Source organism: Anolis carolinensis, chromosome 1 (assembly GCF_035594765.1).
Source record: "Anolis carolinensis isolate JA03-04 chromosome 1, rAnoCar3.1.pri, whole genome shotgun sequence".
Taxonomy (NCBI): Eukaryota; Metazoa; Chordata; class Lepidosauria; order Squamata; family Dactyloidae; genus Anolis; species Anolis carolinensis.
In genome coordinates, this window is record NC_085841.1 from 262,755,200 (window position 1) to 262,777,631 (window position 22,432).

General features: G+C 39.9%; 1 protein-coding gene across 2 annotated transcripts in view; it reads right to left on the reverse strand.

Annotated features, from left to right (window-relative positions):
- Positions 1-22,410, reverse strand: part of cdhr5 (cadherin related family member 5) — a 47,673-nt gene extending 25,263 nt beyond the window's left edge. For both annotated transcript variants that reach the window (XM_008108522.3, XM_008108516.3), the window contains exons 1-7: positions 22,238-22,410; positions 20,683-20,864; positions 9,262-9,312; positions 6,942-7,034; positions 5,390-5,491; positions 3,830-3,937; positions 2,521-2,691 (exon numbers count right to left, since the gene is read on the reverse strand). In XM_008108522.3, the coding sequence (XP_008106729.1) occupies positions 2,521-2,691; positions 3,830-3,937; positions 5,390-5,491; positions 6,942-7,034; positions 9,262-9,312; positions 20,683-20,864; positions 22,238-22,316 (786 nt within the window). In that variant the 5' untranslated portion in view covers positions 22,317-22,410. The remainder of the gene's footprint in view (positions 1-2,520; positions 2,692-3,829; positions 3,938-5,389; positions 5,492-6,941; positions 7,035-9,261; positions 9,313-20,682; positions 20,865-22,237) is intronic.
- Between the last annotated feature and the right edge of the window lie 22 nt (positions 22,411-22,432).

Here is a 22,432-nt window from a genome sequence, read left to right on the forward strand (position 1 = left end):
AGTTGATTTTCATGCCATCACAAGCTTCAATATACTTTCTGTGCCTACATGCAAAGTTTGAGATTTATTACCTGGTGACCAAGTCTGCGACATGGAACAGACGTTGTGGGGAAAAAGAGTGGCTGCCACAAGGAGACAGCGATATGTCCTGGTACTGTAACATTTCATTATACACATTACAACCTGCCGTTTCCTATATGTAAGATGCTTCTTGACAGGGTTATATATCTCTACAATATTTGCCATAGAATAATATTATTGGCTCTGGTTTCATCCTAAAACCCATGATCGCCCAGATATTTGCGATGGATACAGGCAAGGCAGCTCTGAAGAAGAACTAGACAAGATCCTCAAGTATAAAAATGTATAAGTAAATACCAAATTCAGGGTCATCCATACTATTATATTTCCAGTTTCTAGATATAGATGAGAATGCTGGACAACAAAGAAAATCAACTCATTTGAAATGTGGGTTGGACATCACAGACTGCTAAAAAGTCAAATAAATCAGTCCTAGAGCAAATCAGTCCTGGCATCTCAGTAGAAACAAAATTTTCCTGCCCTCTTTATCATGTACTTCATGATATATAGTTTGCCCATTGCCAGTCACTGCTAGTGCAATTTCTTTGACTTGCTGTTTGTGCTACTCGGTGATCTGGGGAAAAATGAAAAGCTGTTCTGGTAAAGACTATGGGAATTTCTTCAAAATCAAGATCCATGCACAGAAAGAAAGTCTATATTTACAGAGGCTTAGATAACAGTGTGGACAGTCTTTAACCACATAACTGGGAGTTGGAGAAACTAAGGTATATTGTAATGCTTGAGTGTGTGTATGCAAATATGTTTTTCTGTGTCTTTGTATCTGTGGTGCAAATCACGTAGGCTATGCTGAAGCCAGGGTAGACCAGAATAAATTACAACCTAAGTAGTGAGATTCAGGCCCTTAGCTAGAACAGAATCTATGTGCTTAGTAAACACATAGTATTAGTAAAACAAAAACATTAAATATATTATTAATGTGTTGTCGAAGGCTTTCATGGCCAGAATTACTGGGTTGTTGTGAGTTTTCCAGGCTGTATGGCCATGTTCCAGAAGCATGATTAATGTTTTGACTACCAGGTGGGATTTGTGTTTCTTTGCATGACTTTTTCTCTAATTCCTTGTGCAAAAACAGGAGAAGGGCACCTACTAGAATGGAGAAACATCACAAAATTCAGAGACAACTAGAGCCGGTGTTGCTGGAAGAACAATGGCATCACTAGGCTTGGTGTCACGCAGTGCAGTAACTCAAGATGTCAGCTTGTCCAGGCAGCCCTTTTGGTCATCACCCTCCCACAAATCTAGTGAAGGTTAACCATATCTTCTCCTCTGGAATAGGGAATGTATCACATGCCTCAGAGTTTAACTGTGCAAGGATTACACCAGCTGAGACCTCAAGATAAAGAGCCCTTAGTGTAGTGGCTCTGGGTGGCAGAGAACCTTGTATGCTTGTCCGGTAACTACCCTAGTTTGATATTCAAGGGCTCGTAGCTTTCCAACTTCTGACCCTGACAAATGGTATTTGACTGTGACTTCAGCTTTCATCCTTGTATTCTCATTTTGGAACCTATATCTGCTGTCCCTTGGTTTGTTTTTAGGAACTCTGAGCTTTTGACTTCTGGACTCTGACAAATGTATGGTTTCCAACACTGACCTTAGAATTGCTGTTACCCTTGTCTTGAAACCTGACTCTGCAGCACTTATGATAAACATCATTCCTGACTCTGGACTGTGACCTTGGTATTGATGTTGTTTCTTGTCCTGAAACCTGACTCTGCTGCTCTTCTGACGATCAGCATTTCAGACCCTGGATTGTGACCTTGGCTTTTGTTGTTATCTGACACATTTTTTCCTGATTTGACTCTGTTGCTTCACCAGCTTGACTTCAAGGAATTCTGACTTCAACTACTTGGGCTTTGGATCATTGCATTGGCTCACACCTCTCTGTTTGTGGTTTGTACTTCTTGTTATTCTGGCTTGACTTCCAAGGACTTCTGAATTTGGTGTCTGTGAGATCGGACTTTTGATTTTGGCTGTCTCTCATGTTTTTCATTGAAACTAAGTTCCTGATAATGTGGCTGTGTTGACAACAGATAGAATATACAAGCCCAAAATGTATGTATATACATTTTTACTTAGTTTAATCATTTTGTGCTGGCTAGAGGAGTATAAACAGATTGCTATTGGATGCCATGCCCCACTAGTCATTGAATGGTTATGAAGGGATTGCAGCAATTCTACAGGTTTTGGTCAATGTATATGGAAGAAGGGAATGACGATGTCCAAATTAACTGCTTATGTGGGCATAAGGTTGACCTATTACCATCTATGCTGCTAACAGGATGCCAACCTTAAATCCATGGAGGCGGCATAAACTGCATCCCAGGAACATGGAGAGAAAGAGAAGGAGCTAGAAGGAGGAAAACCAATATTAAGTAAGGCATTTTGAAATAGATGCAGCCCAGCATCCTTTGTACATACCACATTCTGTGAGACATTGACTTTGCCTGTGTAGCCATGGTTAATGCACATTTTGTGGCCTCCAAAGAGAGTGCATGGCTGAAACCAGGGAGGTCTGCGATCCGACTGTAGGATGTGTATGGTTATTGCTGCAGTAGCCGTGTGTGTATCTGATGCATGTGCATCTCCATCCTATACAAAAAAATAAGGAACAGATAATAGGAACATGAATGCAATCACAGTATAGTGGTTTGTATGTTGGACTAGGACTCTGGAGACCAGGGTTCAAATCGCTGCTCAGTCTTGGAAATCCCCTTGGTGACCTTGGGTGCAACACTCTCTTAGCCTCAGAGGAAGGCAATGGCAAACCACTTCTGAATAAATCAAGAAAACTCTGTGATAAGTTTGTCTTTGAGTTGCCGTCAGAAGTCAGAAGTTATTTGAAAACAGACCACACATATCCACCAGGCAAATTATGCTATTGGGTGTAGCTGTTGCACCACAACAGCCTCTACCCATGCCCAGTACAGGTTGTCGCCATCAAGTGCCCCACCCCAGTCCATGTAGCTTTTGCACTGATGTACATCAAGTAAATCAGGGGTGAGGAATATGTGCCCCACCCAAGTATTACTGGACTACAATTCCTATCATTGCTCATAGGCCAGCCTCTGGTGGCCTAGGGGATAAAAGCCTCATGACTTGAAGGTTGGGTTGCTGACCTGAAAGCTGCCAGGTTCGAATCCCACCCGGGGAGAGCGCGGATGAGCTCCCTCTATCAGCTCCAGCTCCATGCGGGGACATGAGAGAAGCCTCCCACAAGGATGGTAAAACATCAAAAAAAAAAAAATTTGGGCGTCCCCTGCAATGTCCTTGCAGATGGCCAATTCTCTCACTCCAGAAGCAACTCCAGTTGCTCCTGACACGAAAAAAAATTGCTCATTGCAATGATTTCAGTTCAGCAAGAGGTGGGCAGCCAGATGTTCCTTGTCTCTAAATAAATGACCCATTCAATTACAATTGATATGATTGATTGCAGCTTTCATGTTCAATCTGGTGCAAACACACAGACTGATGCCCCAGTGATTTTCTTCACTGACTTCTACATAAGTGGTTACTGTGGTTCAGTTTCCTGCAATGAAACGAAGGAAACTTCATATGTGAATCATAATTCCTACTCTCAACCCTGACCCATGGGATGTGACATTTGCCAATGCTGCCAGTGTTTGTTTAACTTGTCAGCATCAACTTTTGTCCTGAAAGGGGATTATTCTGTGAACACACACACGGCAGGTGCAAATAAATAGATGTTCTGCTCATAGTAAAAACTCACCATAGCATATAGAGTCAACTCCATTAAATTCATTGTTTCATAATCCAGGGCTTTGAGCAAGGAAATCTGTGGATTATTAACGCCTTGTATATTGAAATATTCTAATGCCTGTAAACAGATTAGATAGAAACAGTAATTTTTGAAAAATGTCATTCCATCACATATATAGTTTAATGTATCAATTCCATATGTTGAGAGAGCTGTATTTTGGGGTGTTTGCGGTCTCTGGCTGGCTAACATCCCGTTCATAAAATCAAATTGCCTTTGCAACATGTTATGTACAACCAGTTCACCATTTGGGGATGGGGCCTGGAGGAATTATGTGGGGGAAATCCATTCATGCCAGTAGAAGAAAGACACTATGAATTGTCTTGATACATAGGGATGATTAGTAGAATGATATAGTTGGGAGGAATTCAAAAGAGGAATACTGCCTATCATAGGAAAATGAGTTCACCTCCCTAATAGCTGACTGTTAAGAGACAGAGTTTCTACTATAGTTCAGAGAAGTGCATTTCATGGCTGAAAAGCATAGTGTTTCAGCTCAGGATGGGAAAATTGCACATTTTAAAAAGCAGCTGAAAAGTGAGAGAACAGAGGGTAAGAGCCCCCAGATCCTGGCTCTTAAAAAGAAATCTGGGCAACAAAGTTGTTAAAACACATATACACAGACATTGAAACTGCCAGAAAAATGTGAAAGTGTGACTTCCTTTCCCCACTGTTTATTTATTTATTATTAATTAAAATATTTATATCTCCCTTGACAATAGTAAACATGAATAATTTAAACAATCATTTAAGATCAACCTGAATAATTTAAACAGTGAAAAATAATATTTTAAAGGATAACAATATATTTTGTAAAAAAAAAATGAAGAAGCTAGAAACTGATCAAATGGCTTAAAACAGTTTTAAAATGATTGAAAACTATGTAGATGGAAGAGCTTATGTTTAGGGTGCAAAGGTTTTTGCAAATGGCCATTTTTTCACTTGGAGTCAAAATGAAGTCAATATTGGCACCAGGTGGGTCTCCAAAGGGAAGATTGGACAGCATTGCCAAAATCCCACTGCCATCTCTCCTCTGCCTCAGTAAAAGTAAAAAAATAAAAAAGAGTGCACAGTGTTGGCAGCACAGAATGAATGAATGAAACTTCATTTATAGCCCACCCTATCTCCCCGAAGGGACTCAGGGCGGCTTACAACAAAATACACAGTGGCAAACATTCAATACCGACAGTAATATATAAGCAAATCAAAAACAGCTTAATAAATTATAAAACAACTGAAATGCACAAAACATAGCACAATCCACATAAATATAAATATATTAAGTCCTTAAAATCTCTAAAATTAGAATAAAATTGTCTCAGGGGAGATAGGAACAGCAGATTAACAAGGTGAATGTTAGCAAACCACCATATTGCCCTGCTTTGGCACGCAACTTGTCTAGAAGGAGTGGCCAGCTCATATCTGAAATGAATAACTTTTTACAGCCTTATTAGATAGTTGATTTATATCTCCAGTTCCAGTCTTTAGAGCTCAGTTGAACTATATACTAACCATTGGACTTCCTGTAAGATCGTAAAATATTACATCGTCTATGTCAGCATCAGTTGCTGTTACATCGGCCTGGGGTACAACAATTGTATTCACTTTCGTGTCCTGGGGAGAAGGGAAAAGAAACATAATTTTTTAGTTTTAGTTGATGGACTTCTACTCTGTACAACTAGATCTGATGCTTTCCATGGTGGATCAGTATGAAAAAGGATCTTATAGCTTCACTGATATTAAATAGTTTGTTGGTATAGTTCATAGAAATAGGTATGCCCATATAGTCATATCATCAGCACCATCCCAAAAGAACAAAGGCAGCTTATGATACTCAAATGCAGTTCACATCAATGAATGTATATTAAATTCCACAGTCCACAGCCAAACTTGACATTACATCGATTGTGTGATACAATTCAATATGCAACTTTTTGTTATGTAAATACTTGTCACTAGGTAACTATTCGCTTCTGATATGATAAACAAATATTAGGTAACTGAACAACTTTGTGACTATAATGTGCAAATAAACCGAGCTCTTTCTTTCCTTGTTTAGACAGTATCTAAACAAAATGCTTCTTCTTGCATTTTGTGGAAGAGTTCATTAGTACCAATGGGGGCTGCTTTCCTTGTGATTCCTATTACAGTACTATAAGAAAACTATGGAAGTTGTTTGCATCCTTATTACATAAATTAGCGCAGGTCTACGTTTGTTCAAAATCTATTGTGTAAGCTTGTTGTCGAACCATTGTAACCCCCACCCCTGGAGATTTATAGTTCACTAAGGGCTCGGAAATAAATATGGGTTTTTTTCCTTCTAAAAAAAGACCCTGATTTGTGCAAGTTCGAAGCATCAGAAGACTGAACCATCAGCCAACTATAACCCCCTAAAAATTCTATCTTATCTAACATTTCAATAAACTGTAATAACTTTATGATTTTTATAACTTGTATCTTTTAACTGTGCACTGTATCTATTTCCTATTTACACTGTATAATGAACCCAGAAAATATAGTTATGCTTTATTTACATGTTTACAGCATTGATATCGGCTGCCCTCTTAACACTGTTTTCCGGAAACTATGCAACACAACTATAATATTGATATACAATATATCAGCAAACAAGCCACAGCATAATCATTTATAACAAAGAGATGAATAAAACATCATTCATGCTGAAGTGGCTGATAAAGCGAACACACATATATGGGCAGTTCTGACATTAAAAAAATGGATAAGTTTATGATGTAGTGAATTGTATGCTTTTACCACATGGTGATTTCTTTACTCTCACTGATATTAAAATGCTGTTGCTTTTGTTTTGGAGTTAAGTGCCATTTGTTGTTAGGTTGCCTGACCCTTTGAGTACCAAAGACTCCCCTGACCTGGTACTCATTGCCTGGTTGGGGATGATAAGAGTTGTAGCCTAAAACATCTGGAGAACAGATTTAATGCTTGACCTTAATTATTATTCATACAATTTTCCTTCCATCCAAGATTCAGCTAATTATCATGACTCATTACTTTTTATTAGTGACATGGGAATAAATCAGTTTACCTCATTAACATTGACCGTGATGTTAGTTTCCCTGAAGACAGGAGGGTTGTCATTGACATCGAGAATTGTCACCATAACTATCAGAATCTGTTCCTGGTAAAGCAGAATAAAACTAGAAATTGATTGACAGTTCAAAGGTTGAAAAGCAAGTGTGCTATAAAATTGTATGAACCTGGTAGATCGTTTTCAAATGAGAACTGCATTGCTTGGTATCAGATTTGAACCGAGACTGCAAGGGATAGTAATCTAATAACTCAGTGAGATATGAGGCTTTCAATCTGTTGTAATGAACCTTCCTGAAAAATATATTTCTTCAAGAAATAGCTGGTAATTATAAAGACAACCTGTGTTAGACTATGGTATGGAGGAGAGCTTTAACTCCCACTGTGTTTCTCTCACTGAAATTTCTCCTTCCCTACCTGCTTTTCATAATAGGAGGAAAGCTCCTGCTGGCACTAGTTCTACAAACTGGTGTCATATCTAATTTTGTCATAAAAATCTGCACTATCTGTAAATAAGGTCTAATTAGTGAGCATCTATCTACAAAAGTTTTGTTCCCCACTGAGTTACACTTGAACAGTGTAACTAAAAGATGGGGACTGGGGAAATGGCGGTCTAGAGAATCAAAGTGTAGTTTTTGGCAAAGTTGCTCCTTCAAAGGATGAAAGACATCTATTTGCAATAGCATGGGTGTTGTGTCCCCCCCCCCCCCCCAACTCACCACAAGAGCTATCACAGAGAGGACTTTTCTCTGCTGCACCAGGGGACAAAAACAGGCCTAATGATTTGAAGTTACAGGAGAAAAGATTCTGACTTAAAATTAGAAGGAAAATCTTGACAGTAAAAGCAGTAAAGCAATGGACCTAGAGAAGTTGTGAGGTCTTTTTCTCTGAATATCTTCAAAAAAAGGTAGGACAGCTACCTGCTAAGAATGATTTAGCCGGAGATCCTGCATTTATTTATTTCCAACATTTATATCCCGCCCTTCTCACCCGAAGGGACTCAGGGCGGCTTACAACAATGGCAGTAATTCGATGCCTACACAAAATCAAAATTACACAGTACATCAATTAAAACTATCAAATACAATATAAAAACTTTAAAACAAATAGTCAGATCCATTCGTCCACAAAAACCTCGTGCTTTAGCCATCAGTCAATCCGTGTCAACTTTGCCATTATTTAATAAAAGCTTGAGCACATAACCATGTTTTTAGGGCTCTTCTGAAGTCCAAAAGTGTTGGAGCTTATCGAATATCTCTGGGGAGCGTGTTCCACAGCTGGGGAGCCACCACTGAGAAGGCCCTGTCCCTCGTTCCCACCAGCCGCACTAAGATAGGCTTGAACTCAATGGCTCATGAAACTCTTCTAATTCTTTGATAGGATGCCTCTATGACTCTAGGGCTTGATATGCATGGTAGGTTGCTTAAAAGGAACTCCTATTGTGGGAATTAAAACAGTTAATTGCAGGTAGCAAAAACATCTCTGATCAAGGCAGATGTTAGAGGAATTCTTGTTTCCTGCAAATGACCAATTTTTCCTCGCTCAAAGGGATTTCCTCAGAGATAGTCGCCTCAGAAGCAACATTTGCAAATTAAACTCATGTACATTAAGTCCATGTATGCTTTCCATTGACCACTCTTTTCTATAGCATCTTCTATGTTTCCTGTCAAATTATTTCTTATCCATCTTCCTATCAGCATGCTATAAATTGGTATTAGAAGGAGCATAGGTGCATTTTTTTCAACATGTCTTGATCTCTTTTCTCTCTCCCTTTGCTCTTTTTCTTTATTATTGTGATTAATAATCCATAAGATTCTCATTACTGAGCTTTCATTTGTTGACAGGTCAGGGATCAGATGAAACCAAGGGTTGCATCTACACTGTGGAATTCATGCAGTTTGATATCACTTTGACTACCTTGGCTTATTGCGATGGAGCCACTGAAGCTTTAGTTTTTCAAGATCTTTAGCTTTCTCTACCAAAGACTACTGGTCCTTCACCAAACTATACATCCAAGATTCCACAGCACTGATCCAATACTTAACGTGGTGTCAAACTGCAGGAATTATACAATGTTGATGTACCCAAGTAGGTAATGTACCATTTAAACTAGAGAAACTTATTTTAAATTTGACCTGAAGAACAGTACATTCCCTCCCGTAACATTTAGTCTATATGCATATAAAACAGCTTAGGGGTAAGTCATCCAGTGCAGTGGTTCCAACATCAAATCATGGATCAGGAGAACCATTGTCAACACTACAAAATGATGCAATATACAAGAGAACAAAGGAAATATTTGAATTACTTTTACTCACCTCTATACCTCCGCTCCAGCATTTTAGTTCTACAAGTAGTACTGTTGTATTCTGCATTGAAAACATAAGCTTTTGTTTAACACAGGCTTTTAAATACAAATATGGTTCACACAAACAAGCTGTTTTATAGGTATTTGCAGGGTAATCTTAGCATTTCACAAACATCCATCCACTTCTCGCAGAAATACCTGGCTAACCTATAGTTTCAGTCATGGGAAATTAATGCTGTATTGCTATATTGAGGTAGCCATATGCCCATTGCATTAACAACTACAATACGTCTCACAGTATCCATAGATTTGCATTTTGAAAAACACACTGATATCCTAATTGCAAATAGAAGTATGAGGTTCTGCTACTGTATAATACCAACTAAAACATAAAATAGCACAATTCTATGCTTCATGCAACAAATTCTCAAGTTTTAAGTTTGCTCTTATCTCAAATCACTGATGATAGCAGAAGAAGCCAAACCTTTCCTTATAGCAGAGTTTATTCAGAATTCTTTCCCCCCCTCTCACTGCACTAGAAGCCATCGGTTTGGCACCAAAAAGGCACTCCTCCTAGCTCTGCCCATCATTATGTATGACCATGCAATGCATCAAAGAAAGTGAAAGATATAACCTTACTGAAATATTGACTAAAAATACATTGACACTGTCCCTGAGGAGTAAAGGCATGGTGTACTGAACCAGCATTGACAAAGTTCATGTAGTGGCAAAAGCTATTACAAAATCCAGTTATGAAAAAAGCTAGACTTTCAAGATGTCAATGAATCCTGCTGATTGTCAATGTATTCAGCAACACAGTTGGACCCAAAACAGGTAGACATATCTTCATGCCTGTGCCCCCCCCCCCCACCTTGGTCACAAAAAGAGCAAACAAGTAATTGGTCCTAATGCTACATTATGAATATAAAATTAATTACCGGTATATTGTTGGTGGATGGTCATCGTAGGCATTTAATTTTCTATGTATTAATTTTTTTTCTTCCCTGTGTATTTTAAGAAATAAATGTGTTTGAGGTTAAAGCAGATATTTCTGCCCAGAAACTTGGGTTTTCTTTGCATATTTTATTTTCATACTGCACAAAATGTGTTCACTTGCATGTTAGATTTTTTTATTGTGCCAGAAGCAAACTGAGAATATACTGCAAGTCGCTTCTGGAGTGAGAGAATCGGCTGTCTACAAAGACGTTGCCCAGGGGATGCCTGGATGTGTTACCATCCTGTGGGAGACTTCTCTTATGTCCCTGCATGGGAAGCTGAGGCTGACAGATGGGAGCACACACTGTCTTGTGGATCCAAACCAACCTTCAGATCTTCAGGTCAGCAGTTCAGCTGGCAGAAGGGTATAACCCATTGCGCCATCATGGCTGTTAGATTAATACCTGATATGCAGTATTGTACTAATATCTAGCCTGAACTGCTAGCACACTAAATGTGGCTGGCGTGTCCTATTCTGTTATGATGGGACAGTCTTAAGAAACAATACTATTTATTCTCAGCTGTGTTCAGGTGGTTTTCATTCATAAGCTTTTGAGAGAATTTTGCTCAAACTGTAAAAGACTGACTGTAAAAGTCTGCATCAACAAGAACATTTATTTGAATTGAAGATGAAGGTAATTTTGTTCTCTGTTCCAGGCTAACAAAAATAAAAAAATGAATACAAACTATGAAATGGAAGCTCAAATAGAGGACATCTCAAAGGCAGTTCAATTTACTTCTCTGTAAAGTCCTGTAGCTTTCAATTCAAAGGTCATTACTGCCCAGAGGACATGCAAATTAACTGTAATCTATCCCATTGCATGTGCTAGATAACGCAAAGGTTGCCTGCCTACCTATTGGTTCAAGGGGCAAGCTAGATGTTAGAAATCTATACACATAATAAAAGTGAAAAATGTGTGTATGTGTGTATGTGGAGGAGGTGTCCACTTACACATAAAGCTGTCTGCCTCCACAAACAGCTTTAGTTCCCACTGAGCAGGAGACACCCATGGCCTTCCCTCCACTGACATGCAGGTTATAGTGAGTGCCATGAACATGTAGCCCAAACTCTGCCAGAGTCCTCCACAAACACCATTCTGCCCCCCACCCAAGTGAAGGCTTTCATGCGGGGACAATTTCATCCTAGATGTTCTGTTTTTCCTCCAGAATGGACATCCCAGGATTCCTTAATTTGCATGACCATGCCCACTGCCTTTACATTAACCCTTAACCCTTCCCTACCCTTTCCTATGGCAAACAGTTAACAGAGGAATTCATCAGCAACTGAATAAGAGGTTTGGGGAGAATTCACCATGATTTACAAGAGTTGTACTTGACCTACATCCAGAGAGCACTGTTAACACAACCAGCGATGGATCTGGACCAAACTTGCCACAGATAATGGGACTTGCAGTACCTTCACTGATACTGTGAGCCCCCACCCCCCAGCAATGGACTGGGACCAAACTTGGCTCAGAGAAGCCCCATGACCAACTGAAAATACTGCAGGGCTTGGTGGGAATGGACCTTGATTTGGGATTTAGAGTTTACCTGCATCCAGAAAGCACTGAATCCCGCTGACGTCTGGATCTGGATCAAACTTGGCACACAGACCCAACATGGCCAGCTGTACATACAGGCCTGGTTTGGGGGTGACTGACCTCGAATCTGGGAGTTGTAGTTCACCCTTATCCAGAGAGCCCTGAACCCAGCCAACGACGGATCTGGATTAAACTTGGCACACAGACCCAACATGCCCAACTGCGAATACTGGCAGGGTTTGGGGGCGATTGCCTTGGGAATCTGGGAGTTGTAGTTCACCCTTATCCAGACAGCACTGAACCCAGCCAATGACGACGTATCTGGACCAAACTTCAGTGATATTACCAAACATCCCAAACAAAGAATGTCTTCTTCTATTAACCCTCGCAGCGCCAGGTCCCCAAGCTAGTCAGTAAAGAAAATCCCACGTACAAAAACATAGGAAGTCCTGAATGAGAATTTACTTAAGAATCTTCAGCAATTCCAGATGGGACTGGGGAGCTTGAATGCAGTCTGAATGCCTGGAGGACTAGAGCCTACAGCACTGGGAGAGATGAGCCACTGGCCTGATTTGTCATGCAGCATTGCTCCATTTTGTCAAGCATGTCAAAAAGCCAACCGCTATATCACACAATAGTCAGTGTGCTTCTGCGTTCTCCAGGGTTGTATGACTGAGATCTTATACCAGGATGCTGCAGCATCACATTCTGCCACCATACCTCCACTTCAACACAACTGTCCTTTCCAACACTGGGATACACACCTACATATAGCCATTAGTAGTCAAGGGACATTGAGGGGTACCCAGCCAAGCAGCACCTGGCTGTAGTTCTATAGTTGGGAGAAGAGGGGAAAACAGGCTGCCAGATGGAAAACTGGAGAGGGCTCTTGTATCATTAATGATTGTATAGATGAGGAAATTTAAGCAGGTGGAACCTGTTATACAACTAGGTAACAAGAAACTTGTGAAGAAAAACCCTCTTCTACTCTGTTAATTAGTGTTTTATATAAAAAGGGACACAACATTTGCAATTCTCACCACCACCACAAGGGTTAATTTCTTTAACATATTAATCCTGTTTGAGACAATCCTTCTAGATTTACATACTGTATAACATTTGTATCCTATTTTTTATGGCCTGATTTCTAGACTTATTCATAATATAATTCTTGACCCAGTTCCATCTTTCTTCAACGTCTTGCATTCTATTTTCATTACCTTTTGAGTCATTTAATTTTACATCCATAATTTTGAATTCCATTTGGTCCACCATATACTGATACCATTTATTTTCTCTCCACTTTCCATCCCAATACTATCACTGCCTGTGTGCACTCATTTATTGCCTCCTTTATTTCCCTGTAATTTCCCATTTTCTCTCTTTGTACTAAGACCGTCATTTCTTTTGTTATAACCCAATCAGTTCCTAATATTTGGTTTGACACATTTCGTATAGTCTGCCAGTATTGTACCTGTTTGCATTCCCACATCATGTGCATGAACCGCCCTTTCTGTTGACATCCATGCCAGCACTGACTGCTCCCCCTTTTATAATACTACACTAATTGACAGGGTGCACAATACCACTTATGTAATTTTTTTCTCCTCATTTCTCTTACTTTTGTATTCCTTGTCATCCCTATTGTCTCTACCACTTGTCTCATATCTGGTTCTGTAATTTGTAACTCTGTTTCCCACAAACTTTTTAAGTTCTGTATTGTACACCCATCGACTTAATTTATACAAATATTCTGAAAGTATTTTTATGCATAATATTTTGAAAAATTATGTGCATGAAAACAACGTGTATATTTCACCATCACAAAGCAAAAGTGTCACTATAGCAGTTACCCATGTGGATGATTTGGGATTTTGGAATATTACATATTTTGAGGTTTCAGATCCTCAGCCTGTAATATTCTAAAACCCCAAAGTCTGTGTTTAGTTCGATGTGGATTGGGGGAAATAGTACATTTGTTTGGATTGGGTCCTACTATGCTAATTCCAATTTGCTTTTAAAGTTGATGGGAATGAGTCCAAAACATGTGTTACATTATGAACATTTCTAAAAAATATATACTTAAACTGATGACAGAGGTAGCTGTTGGGAGAGGGTGAATAAAAGACATTGCTTCACAATAAGAATTCTGCCTTTTAAATGAAATTTCTATTTAGTACGCAGATTTAGAGCACTATAGATATTCAGGCATTGAACATTTTCACATCTAGGACTCATTTTATGTGGTAAATTTATGTGTGTCATTTCTTTGGGACTCATAAAGATATTTTGACAGCCATTCTGCAAATCCCAGAATCCCTGACCAACATAATCAATCGTGAAAAATCCTTGGAAAAACTAAGGGAGTATCTAAATTCTACTTCTAAATGCTAAGTTAAAATTTTTAGTGTGTTCAGTGGTTGAAATATGGGGACTGAAATAAATTTTCACAAGGGGCAGAATTATTGTTTTGGGGGCAATACTTTTATTTTGACTCTTCTCCATAGCTATAATTAATATAGCTGATGTATAGAACATGTTTCTAATCAAAACTAAGGTCACATCTACACTGACAATTTAATGCAGTTTCAAACTGGTACTGCTGTGCAGATGTCACGGAAGAAATCCTGGAACCAGTTTCAGGCTCAGATAATGATTACACAAACCACAGAGCACTGATGCACATTGATGAATGCTTTCCTGGGAGTTTGTTATCTGGCTCTCAACATTTGAAGCTAGCTTTGAATTGCATTAAATGGTCTATGTAGATACCTTAGGCTCGGGCAGATATCTGCAAAAGTTTCCACCTAAACCCTGCTGTTAACTAATATTCTACATCAGTACAGTCAGCCCTCCATATTCAAAGCTAGATCAATGTGAAGAGCATTGCAGAAGTCCAACTTTGAGGTTACCAGTGTATGCAATACGATCTTTAGGTTCTCCAAATCTAGGAATGGGCCATCCCAATGCTTTTTAATATTTATATGAAACCACTGGGAGAGATCATCCAGAGGCATGGGGCAGAGTATTATCAGTATGCTGATGACATCCAAATATATTTCTCCATGCCTTTAAAAAAAAGCCTCAGCTAAGGATAGCATGTCACCTCTGAACAAATGCCTGGAAGAGGTAATGGGCTGGATGAAGAAAAACAAATTGAGATTTAATCCAAACAAAACAGAGGTGCTTGTCATCAAGGGTCCTAATTTGGGGGTGGAGGTATGTCAATCAGTCCTCTGAAAGACTGTGTCTGCAGCTTGGGAGTGCTCCTGAATCCATCTCTCCAAATGTCACCCCAAGTAAATGTGACAGTCGGGAGTGCTTACTACCAGCTTCAGCTGATATGCTAGCTGTGGCCCTTCCTAGATTTGGGGGACACTGGTAACCTCAAGGTTGGAATTTTGCAATGTGCTTTACATTGGGATATCTTTGTACCAAGTTCAGAAACTCCAGCTGGTTCAAAATATGGCAGACAGAGTGGTTACGGGAACATCCAGGAGTGAGCATATTATACCTATCCTAAAGTCACTCCACTGGCTACCAATTAGTTTCCAGGCAAAGTACAAAATGTTAGTTTTGACCTTTAAAGCCCTACATATTTTGCATCCAGGTTACCTACAGGATTGTCTTCTCCCATACAAGCTTCCCCAAACACTGAGATCCTCTGGGGAGCAGCTACTCCAACCCTCTAGAACTCAACTGGCCACAGTCACCCAGAAGACCTTTTCATTTGCCACCCCAAGACTGTGGAATGAGCTGCTGGAAAAGCTTCAACAGTTAAATCAGCTGAGCTGTCGGAATTTAAGACACAATTGAAGACCCATCTCTTCCGGCAGGCCTACCCAGCCAGTTTTAATCAAGAATTCTAAACTCATGTCCTGTGTCTTAATCTCTGACTTGTGTATTTTAATATGTATTTTATAGAAATAGGTTTTAATATATATCTTTTATTGAAATACATATAATAAGTGTATTTATAGGATCTTTACAATTTTTTCTATGATATAACCCACTTTGACCCACGAGGATAGACAGGTAAGAAATAAAATAATTACTATTATCCCCATGAAAATTTGAAAAAGGAATTTCTACATCTTCCATTATAGCTCAATGGTAAACTTCTGTTTGAAGCTGAAATCTCTAGGTCCTCCAGCAGGACCGGAGGAAGTTAACCATATAGTCACACTAGAGTAGTGGTGGTGAACTTATGGCATGTGTGTCAAAAGGGACACACAGCCTCCTCTCTCCTGGCATGCACACAGTCACTCACCCCTCCCCCATTCATTCACCCACCTGCCCTCCTACTGCCTGCTTGCTTGCTCCCCCTGTTCACCTGCTTGCTCATCTGCTTGCTCACCTGCCCACTGCCCCTAAAAGGTTTGCCATCACTGCTCTAGAGAATTTACAGAGTTTCCTAAAAAGAACATTTTAAATCAAATCCATGAATAATCAAATTCGCAAAAGTCAAGGCTACAAATGTGGAGGGCTGACTGTATACCTTACTTTTTTTTTAGTGTCAGGAGCAACCTGAGTCGCTTCTGGTGTGAGAGAATTGGCTGTCTGCAAGGACGTTGCCCAGGGGACGCCCAGATGTTTTGATGTTTTTACCATCCTTGTGGGAGGCTTCTCTCATGTCCCTGCATGGAGCTGGAGCTGATAGAGGGAGCTCATCCGCACTCTCCCTGGGTGGGATTCGAACCTGGCAGCTTTCAGGTCAGCAACCCAACCTTCAAGTCACCAGGCTTTAGTCCACTACGCCATCGGGGGCTCCTTCAAGTAAGGGGTATACCTTACTAAGTGATCTTTTCCAGCCTGTCTCTTTCCAAACTTGACAAGAACATCATTAATCCATCTTCTGATAACCAGCAGAAGGACATCCTTCTTCCCACGCAGTTGTTGCCTGGCAGAGTCGATTGGGAGGATTATAGGTATGGCAGTAGCGCCACAATTGTGACTAAGTAGGGATCATGAATATGGAACATCTACTTAGCTTTACTCCTCTGTAACTCGTCCACATTTATGTTCCCTTCTTAGTCATGATCCTGACACTGTTCTGCCAGCGTTCTCAGCACAGGTGAATGACGTCCATTCTACCCCCTTCTCAGAACTACAGCCTGAGTCCCAAGTCTGCTTTTCATAATTAAAAGTCCTGTTAGGACTACTTTCAGTTTGTGGCAGGAAAGCAAATAGAATAATTATTTTCACTTCAAAGAGCTGGCAAGAAGTGCCTGCGATGAGGATGAAAACTCAAAAGGTTGTACTGTTCCATATCTACAGGCAATGAGAAAAATGGAGAAAACAGCAATTGTGATTTATTTTGAAGTATGGTAAGCCTCTTTGGCTCATTTCAAAAGAAAGCATTATCCCACTTGGTGTGTTTTTAGGAGCCTGCAAAGTACAGTACATGCCACTTCTGGGTTTCAATTTTTTCAGTTCTTTAAAACTTTCATGTGATAATGTGGCTTAAATAAAGAGGAATAAATAGGGAGGAAGGCAGGATATAAATTAGAAATGGATGGATGTGTTCTTAAAACTAACACTGCTTTCAAAATTACAACAGGACTCGGGGCCCTTCCGCACAACCATATAACCCAGAATATCAAGGCAGAAAATCCCACATGTCTGCTTTGAACTGGGATTTCTGAGTCCACACTGCTATATATTCCAGTTCAAAGCAGAAACCTTGGAATTTTATTCAGCTGTGTGGAATAAATCTGCACAATAAAGGGATCTTAACCCACATCTTGTACCCCTTTTGTGAGTGTTCAAATATGAGGTTTTTTTAAAAGACAAAAACTCTATTGAGTGATCATACAGCCTTGAATTTACCTAAAATAATTCCTTGGATCCCAGCCAACAATAATGAGAAAACTCACAATTTACATGTAGGTTTAACAAAATTTGACTCCTATGACAGATGTTGTGATGAGTCATGGGCCATGTAGTCCCATTCCTGGCACTGTAGTGCCAGATGAGGAGGAAAACTTGGGTTTTTCACCGTCTCAGTCAGATTTGGAACTTTCCCAGCCAGATTTGGGAACCTTGCACCTGCAAGAGATTTGTCTTCCAGAAGTCTGTCAAACAAGCCCTGAGCCTAAATCTCCTGTGTTTTCTCGCCATGATTTTTGTAAACAACAGAGAGGAGTCGATCAGGCGTCTCGCAGGAGTGCTAGGATAGCTGCTAAGCATTCAGCTGATTAAGCCTGCTTCCCATGGGAAAGTTTAGGGAGTCATGCATCTGGACTCAGAAAATAGCTTTCGTTTCTGGTTCTCCAGAGAACTGCTCTTGGGCGGGAAAACGGGACCCTATTTAGGTGTTTTACCCACAAAGGGATCTTGCGGAGTCAATTCGTCAGCAACCGGAGTAGCGTGTGTGGACAGCTACTCCGCTTCCAAGCCTCCGTTCCTGTCGCCAAGCCTTCGTTCCCAGCTTTGTTTACTCCACGAATCCTGCCTTGCTTTCTAAGACTCAGCCTCGTCTTGTTTCCCGGATTTTACCAAGAAATTACCACGGATCTTGCTCTTGTTCCTTGTTTCCTTGTTGCCTTGAATCAAGCCTCGTTTTTCCAAGAATCAAGTTACTTCCTAGCCTCGCTCAAGTTTCATGGATTAAAAGACCTTGTCATCTCCCCTCACTTTGCCTGGCAAAGTGAGTGTTTCGGTTATTGGATTACAACTTTGGACCTTAATATTTCATATTGGACATTGTTTCTTTGGACTAATTTTGACCTTTCCTGAAAGGTCTAACTCTGGACTATTTTCTACACTTGTTTTTATTAACTTTATATACTCCTTCAATAAAGATATTAGATAGATTCTGGCCTCTGTGTAAGGTTATTGGTGCTCTGCAGCCTGGGTCCTGACAGATGTAAAGCTTTTGGGCAGCTTAAGCATATGCATCTTTATCAAAAAGAAAGTTTGAATTCAGTCCCAAGTACTAAGTGCATTCTAAAACAAAGTTGTATTATAATTTCAGATGGTGAGACACAGGAAACTGGTCCCACCTAGAACTCTTATTTGTATTCTGTTGCTAATTTTGTTAGTCCCTTTTGTTGGGATAACTAAACTATATTTCTAAATGCTTGGGTGAAGTTTCAAGCTATTGCAAATGTAGACATTTGAGGACTGAATACATTTCAGAGCAGGGGCAGAATTCTTTCTCAGTACCACTCCCAGTCCACCAAGGTCTGCTTGTAATTGGAAGGGCTGGTCTTGCAATCCAGAACATATTATTTCCTTTTCAAAAAATAAAGACAATTGTTCAAGAAGAAGGAGGTGGCGGAAAAGAAGGAGGAGGAGTTTTCTACCCAATTTACAAGAGTAAACCTATACTTAAATGCAAAAACAGACAAGTCCAACCAATTTTCAAAGTTCATTCTACTAATATTATCAATACGCAAGAACTAGGGTTACTAGAATAAAAAAAAAATAAGATGTCACAATTTTTTAAACAGCTGGGTAAAAAAGGGAATTTCAGGTAAAAGAACTGTCTCCATTTTTTATTCTGATAACACTAAGCTCAAGATCCTACGAGGCAGACTCCAGCAATACATGGAGTGAGAGTTGCCAGATGTCCAAGCTGGGTTTAGAAAAGGCAGAGGAATGAGAGACCAAATTGCCAATATCCACTGGATAATGGAGGAAGCCAGGGAGTTTCAGAAAAACATCTACTTCTGCTTTATTGATTATTCTAAAGCCTTCGACTGTGTGGATCATAATAAACTGTGGCATGTTCTTGGTGGTATGGGGATACCAAGTCACCTTGTCTGTCTCCTGAGAAATCTGTATAAAGACCAAGTAGCCACAGTAAGAACAGGCCACGGAACAACAGACTGATTCAAGATTGGGAAAAGAGTACGGCAGGGCTGGATACTTTCACCCTCCCTATTCAACTTGTACGCAGAACACATCATGCGACGTGCGGGGCTTAACAAATCCAAGGCTGGAGTTAAAATTGATGGAAGAAACATTAACAATGCAGATGATAACACTCTGATGGACGAAAGTGAGGAAGAGCTGAGAAGCCTTATCACCAAAGTGAAAGAAGAAAGTGCAAAATCTGGGTTGCAGTTAAACATCAAGAAAACCAAGATCATGGCAACTATATCTATTGATAACTGGCAAATAGAAGGAGAAAGTGTGGAGGCAGTGAGACTTTATATTTCAAGGTGCAAAGATCACTGCAGACGCAGACTGCAGCCAGGAAATCAGAAGATGTCTACTTCTTGGGAGAAGAGCAATGGCCAACCTCGATAAAATAGTGAAAAGCAGAGACATCACACTGGCAACGAAGGTCTGCATAATGAAAGCAATGGTATTCCCCATAGTAACCTATGGATGCGAGAGCTGGACCATAAGGAAGGTTGATCAAAGGAAGATAGATGCTTTTGAACTTTGGTGCTGGAGAAAAATCCTGAGAGTGCCTTGGACCGTAAGAAGATCCAACCAGGAAATAATGCCCAGCTGCTTACTGGAGGGAAGGATATTAGAGGCAAAGAAGAAGTATTTGGCCATATCATGAGAAGACAGGAAAGCTTGGAAAAGATCATGTTGCTGGGGAAAATGGAAGGAAAAAAGAAGAGAGGCCGACCAAGAGCAAGATGAATGGATGGTATCCTTGAAGTGATTGGTTTGACCTTGAAGGAACTGGGGGCGGCGACGACCAACAGGAAACTCTGGCATGGACTGGTCCATGAAGTCACGAAGAGTCGGAAACGACTGAGTGAATGAAGAAGAAGAAGAACACTAAGCCGTTAGGTGTATTTAGATTTTGGCTGGACTGTACTGATCCACTTCATAATGTCTTTATATTCATAGGAACACAAGCAAAGGTTTTTCTGGATAAAAGGCTAACCACATAATACTGTGCCATTAATCCCTACTCCGTCGTTTACCTCATAATCCACTGAATGTTTCAGGATAAGTTGTGAGTCTTTTATCTCAAAATACTCAGGATGTGTGCCTGATGCTGAAGCAATTGTTACAGTGACACCAGCAGCTGCCGTAATGTTGGTGACCACGACCCCAGGAGCGTTGTTCTCCTCAATACTCGGACTGGCATTCTCCACAGAACAGTCTAGTGAAACAAAAGGAAATATTTCATGTCTGTGGAAGTGCAGTTTAACTCAATAGAAGTATCCATACCTGCCAGTATGAAGTGATTGTTAATTACTAGTGTTTTATACTTTAATTTAATATTTTATTTGCAACAAGTGAGAACCAGTAAGGCATTGTAGTTTGTGCACTGGAGACTCTGGAGACCAGGTTCAATTCCCTGCGCAGCTACTGAAACCCACCTTGTCACACACCTTCAGCCCCAGAAAACCTCATTATAGGATCACCAATAGTTGGAAACAATTTGGAGGCACACAACAACAACAACAACAACAACAACAACAACAACAACAACAACGTAGGACATTTCATATAACATGGCAATAAGCAGGTATGCAAGAGATACATCCAAATAATAATATTTTATCTGCTATCTAGAGTGGGGACTTGTCAATGTTTGGTCTTTTCATAATCCAAAACCTTTTCTTGTGCTTTTACCAAGTCTTCACCTTTAAAATTTGGGGGGCATCCAATCCCATATTAAATTTAGAGATTGAATTCCTTATTCCAGACACTATGTAAAATTATTCCCATTCATATAGTTAATTCAAAATTAATTACATGAATTAGATAAAATTATAAAGCAGGGTGTTTTTGAAATTGTACTAGTACTTGTGTTAATATTGTCTGTTGGCTTGAATCTCTTCACATATTGTCAAAATGTCATTGTTCTGACAAAAATACTTTGTCAGCATATTAGAAACATAATACTGATTCTTCCCCAGGCAAGATCTATTCTTAAAATATACAAGGTACTTTAGTGTTCTTGCTGCGCTTCTGCTCATGCTTATAGAAGAGTAAACTCCACAAAACTCTGTGGGAGTCTAATTTGAAATAAGCACCTACAACAGTGGTTCTCAACCTGTGGGTCCCCAAATGTTTTGGCCTTCAACTCCCAGATATCCTAACAGCTGGTAAACTGGCTTGAATTTCTGGGAGTTGTAGGCCAAAACACCTGGGGACCCACAAGTTGGGAAACAGTGATCAAACGCTAGTGCTATGTTCCGGACAACTTATGGCAACACCACAAACTTCATAGGGTTTTCTTAGGCAAGAAATACTTAGAGGTGGTTTGCCAATTCCTTCCTCTGAAATATAACCTTCTTCATCTGGTAGTTTTAATAGTCTCCAATCAAAAGACTAGCCAGGGTTGATCTTGCCTAACTCAAGATCAGACAAGATTTGGCACTTTTAGGCTATTTAAGCAATCCATATATTGAAAATATCCATGCCTTTTGTTCCTCTATTGGTGTACAAACAATTATCCTTCTTATGTTATTTTTAACAATTAAGCCTGATTCAAAATACTTGCTGCTGTCTCCCAGGCATACTTACATTCACTCTGTCCCTGGACTTGAAGTACAGATACCAAGACAAAGACCATACAGGTGCAGAAGTGAATGAAAAAAGCCATCAGACTGGTGCAGGTAGGGAAGGAATCCAAAATCTAAGGAAAGTGGTCTTCGTTTATCATCATCATGAATCCTCCTTTCACTCTGCCATGAGGAAGTAATGTTGCAAATGGTACTT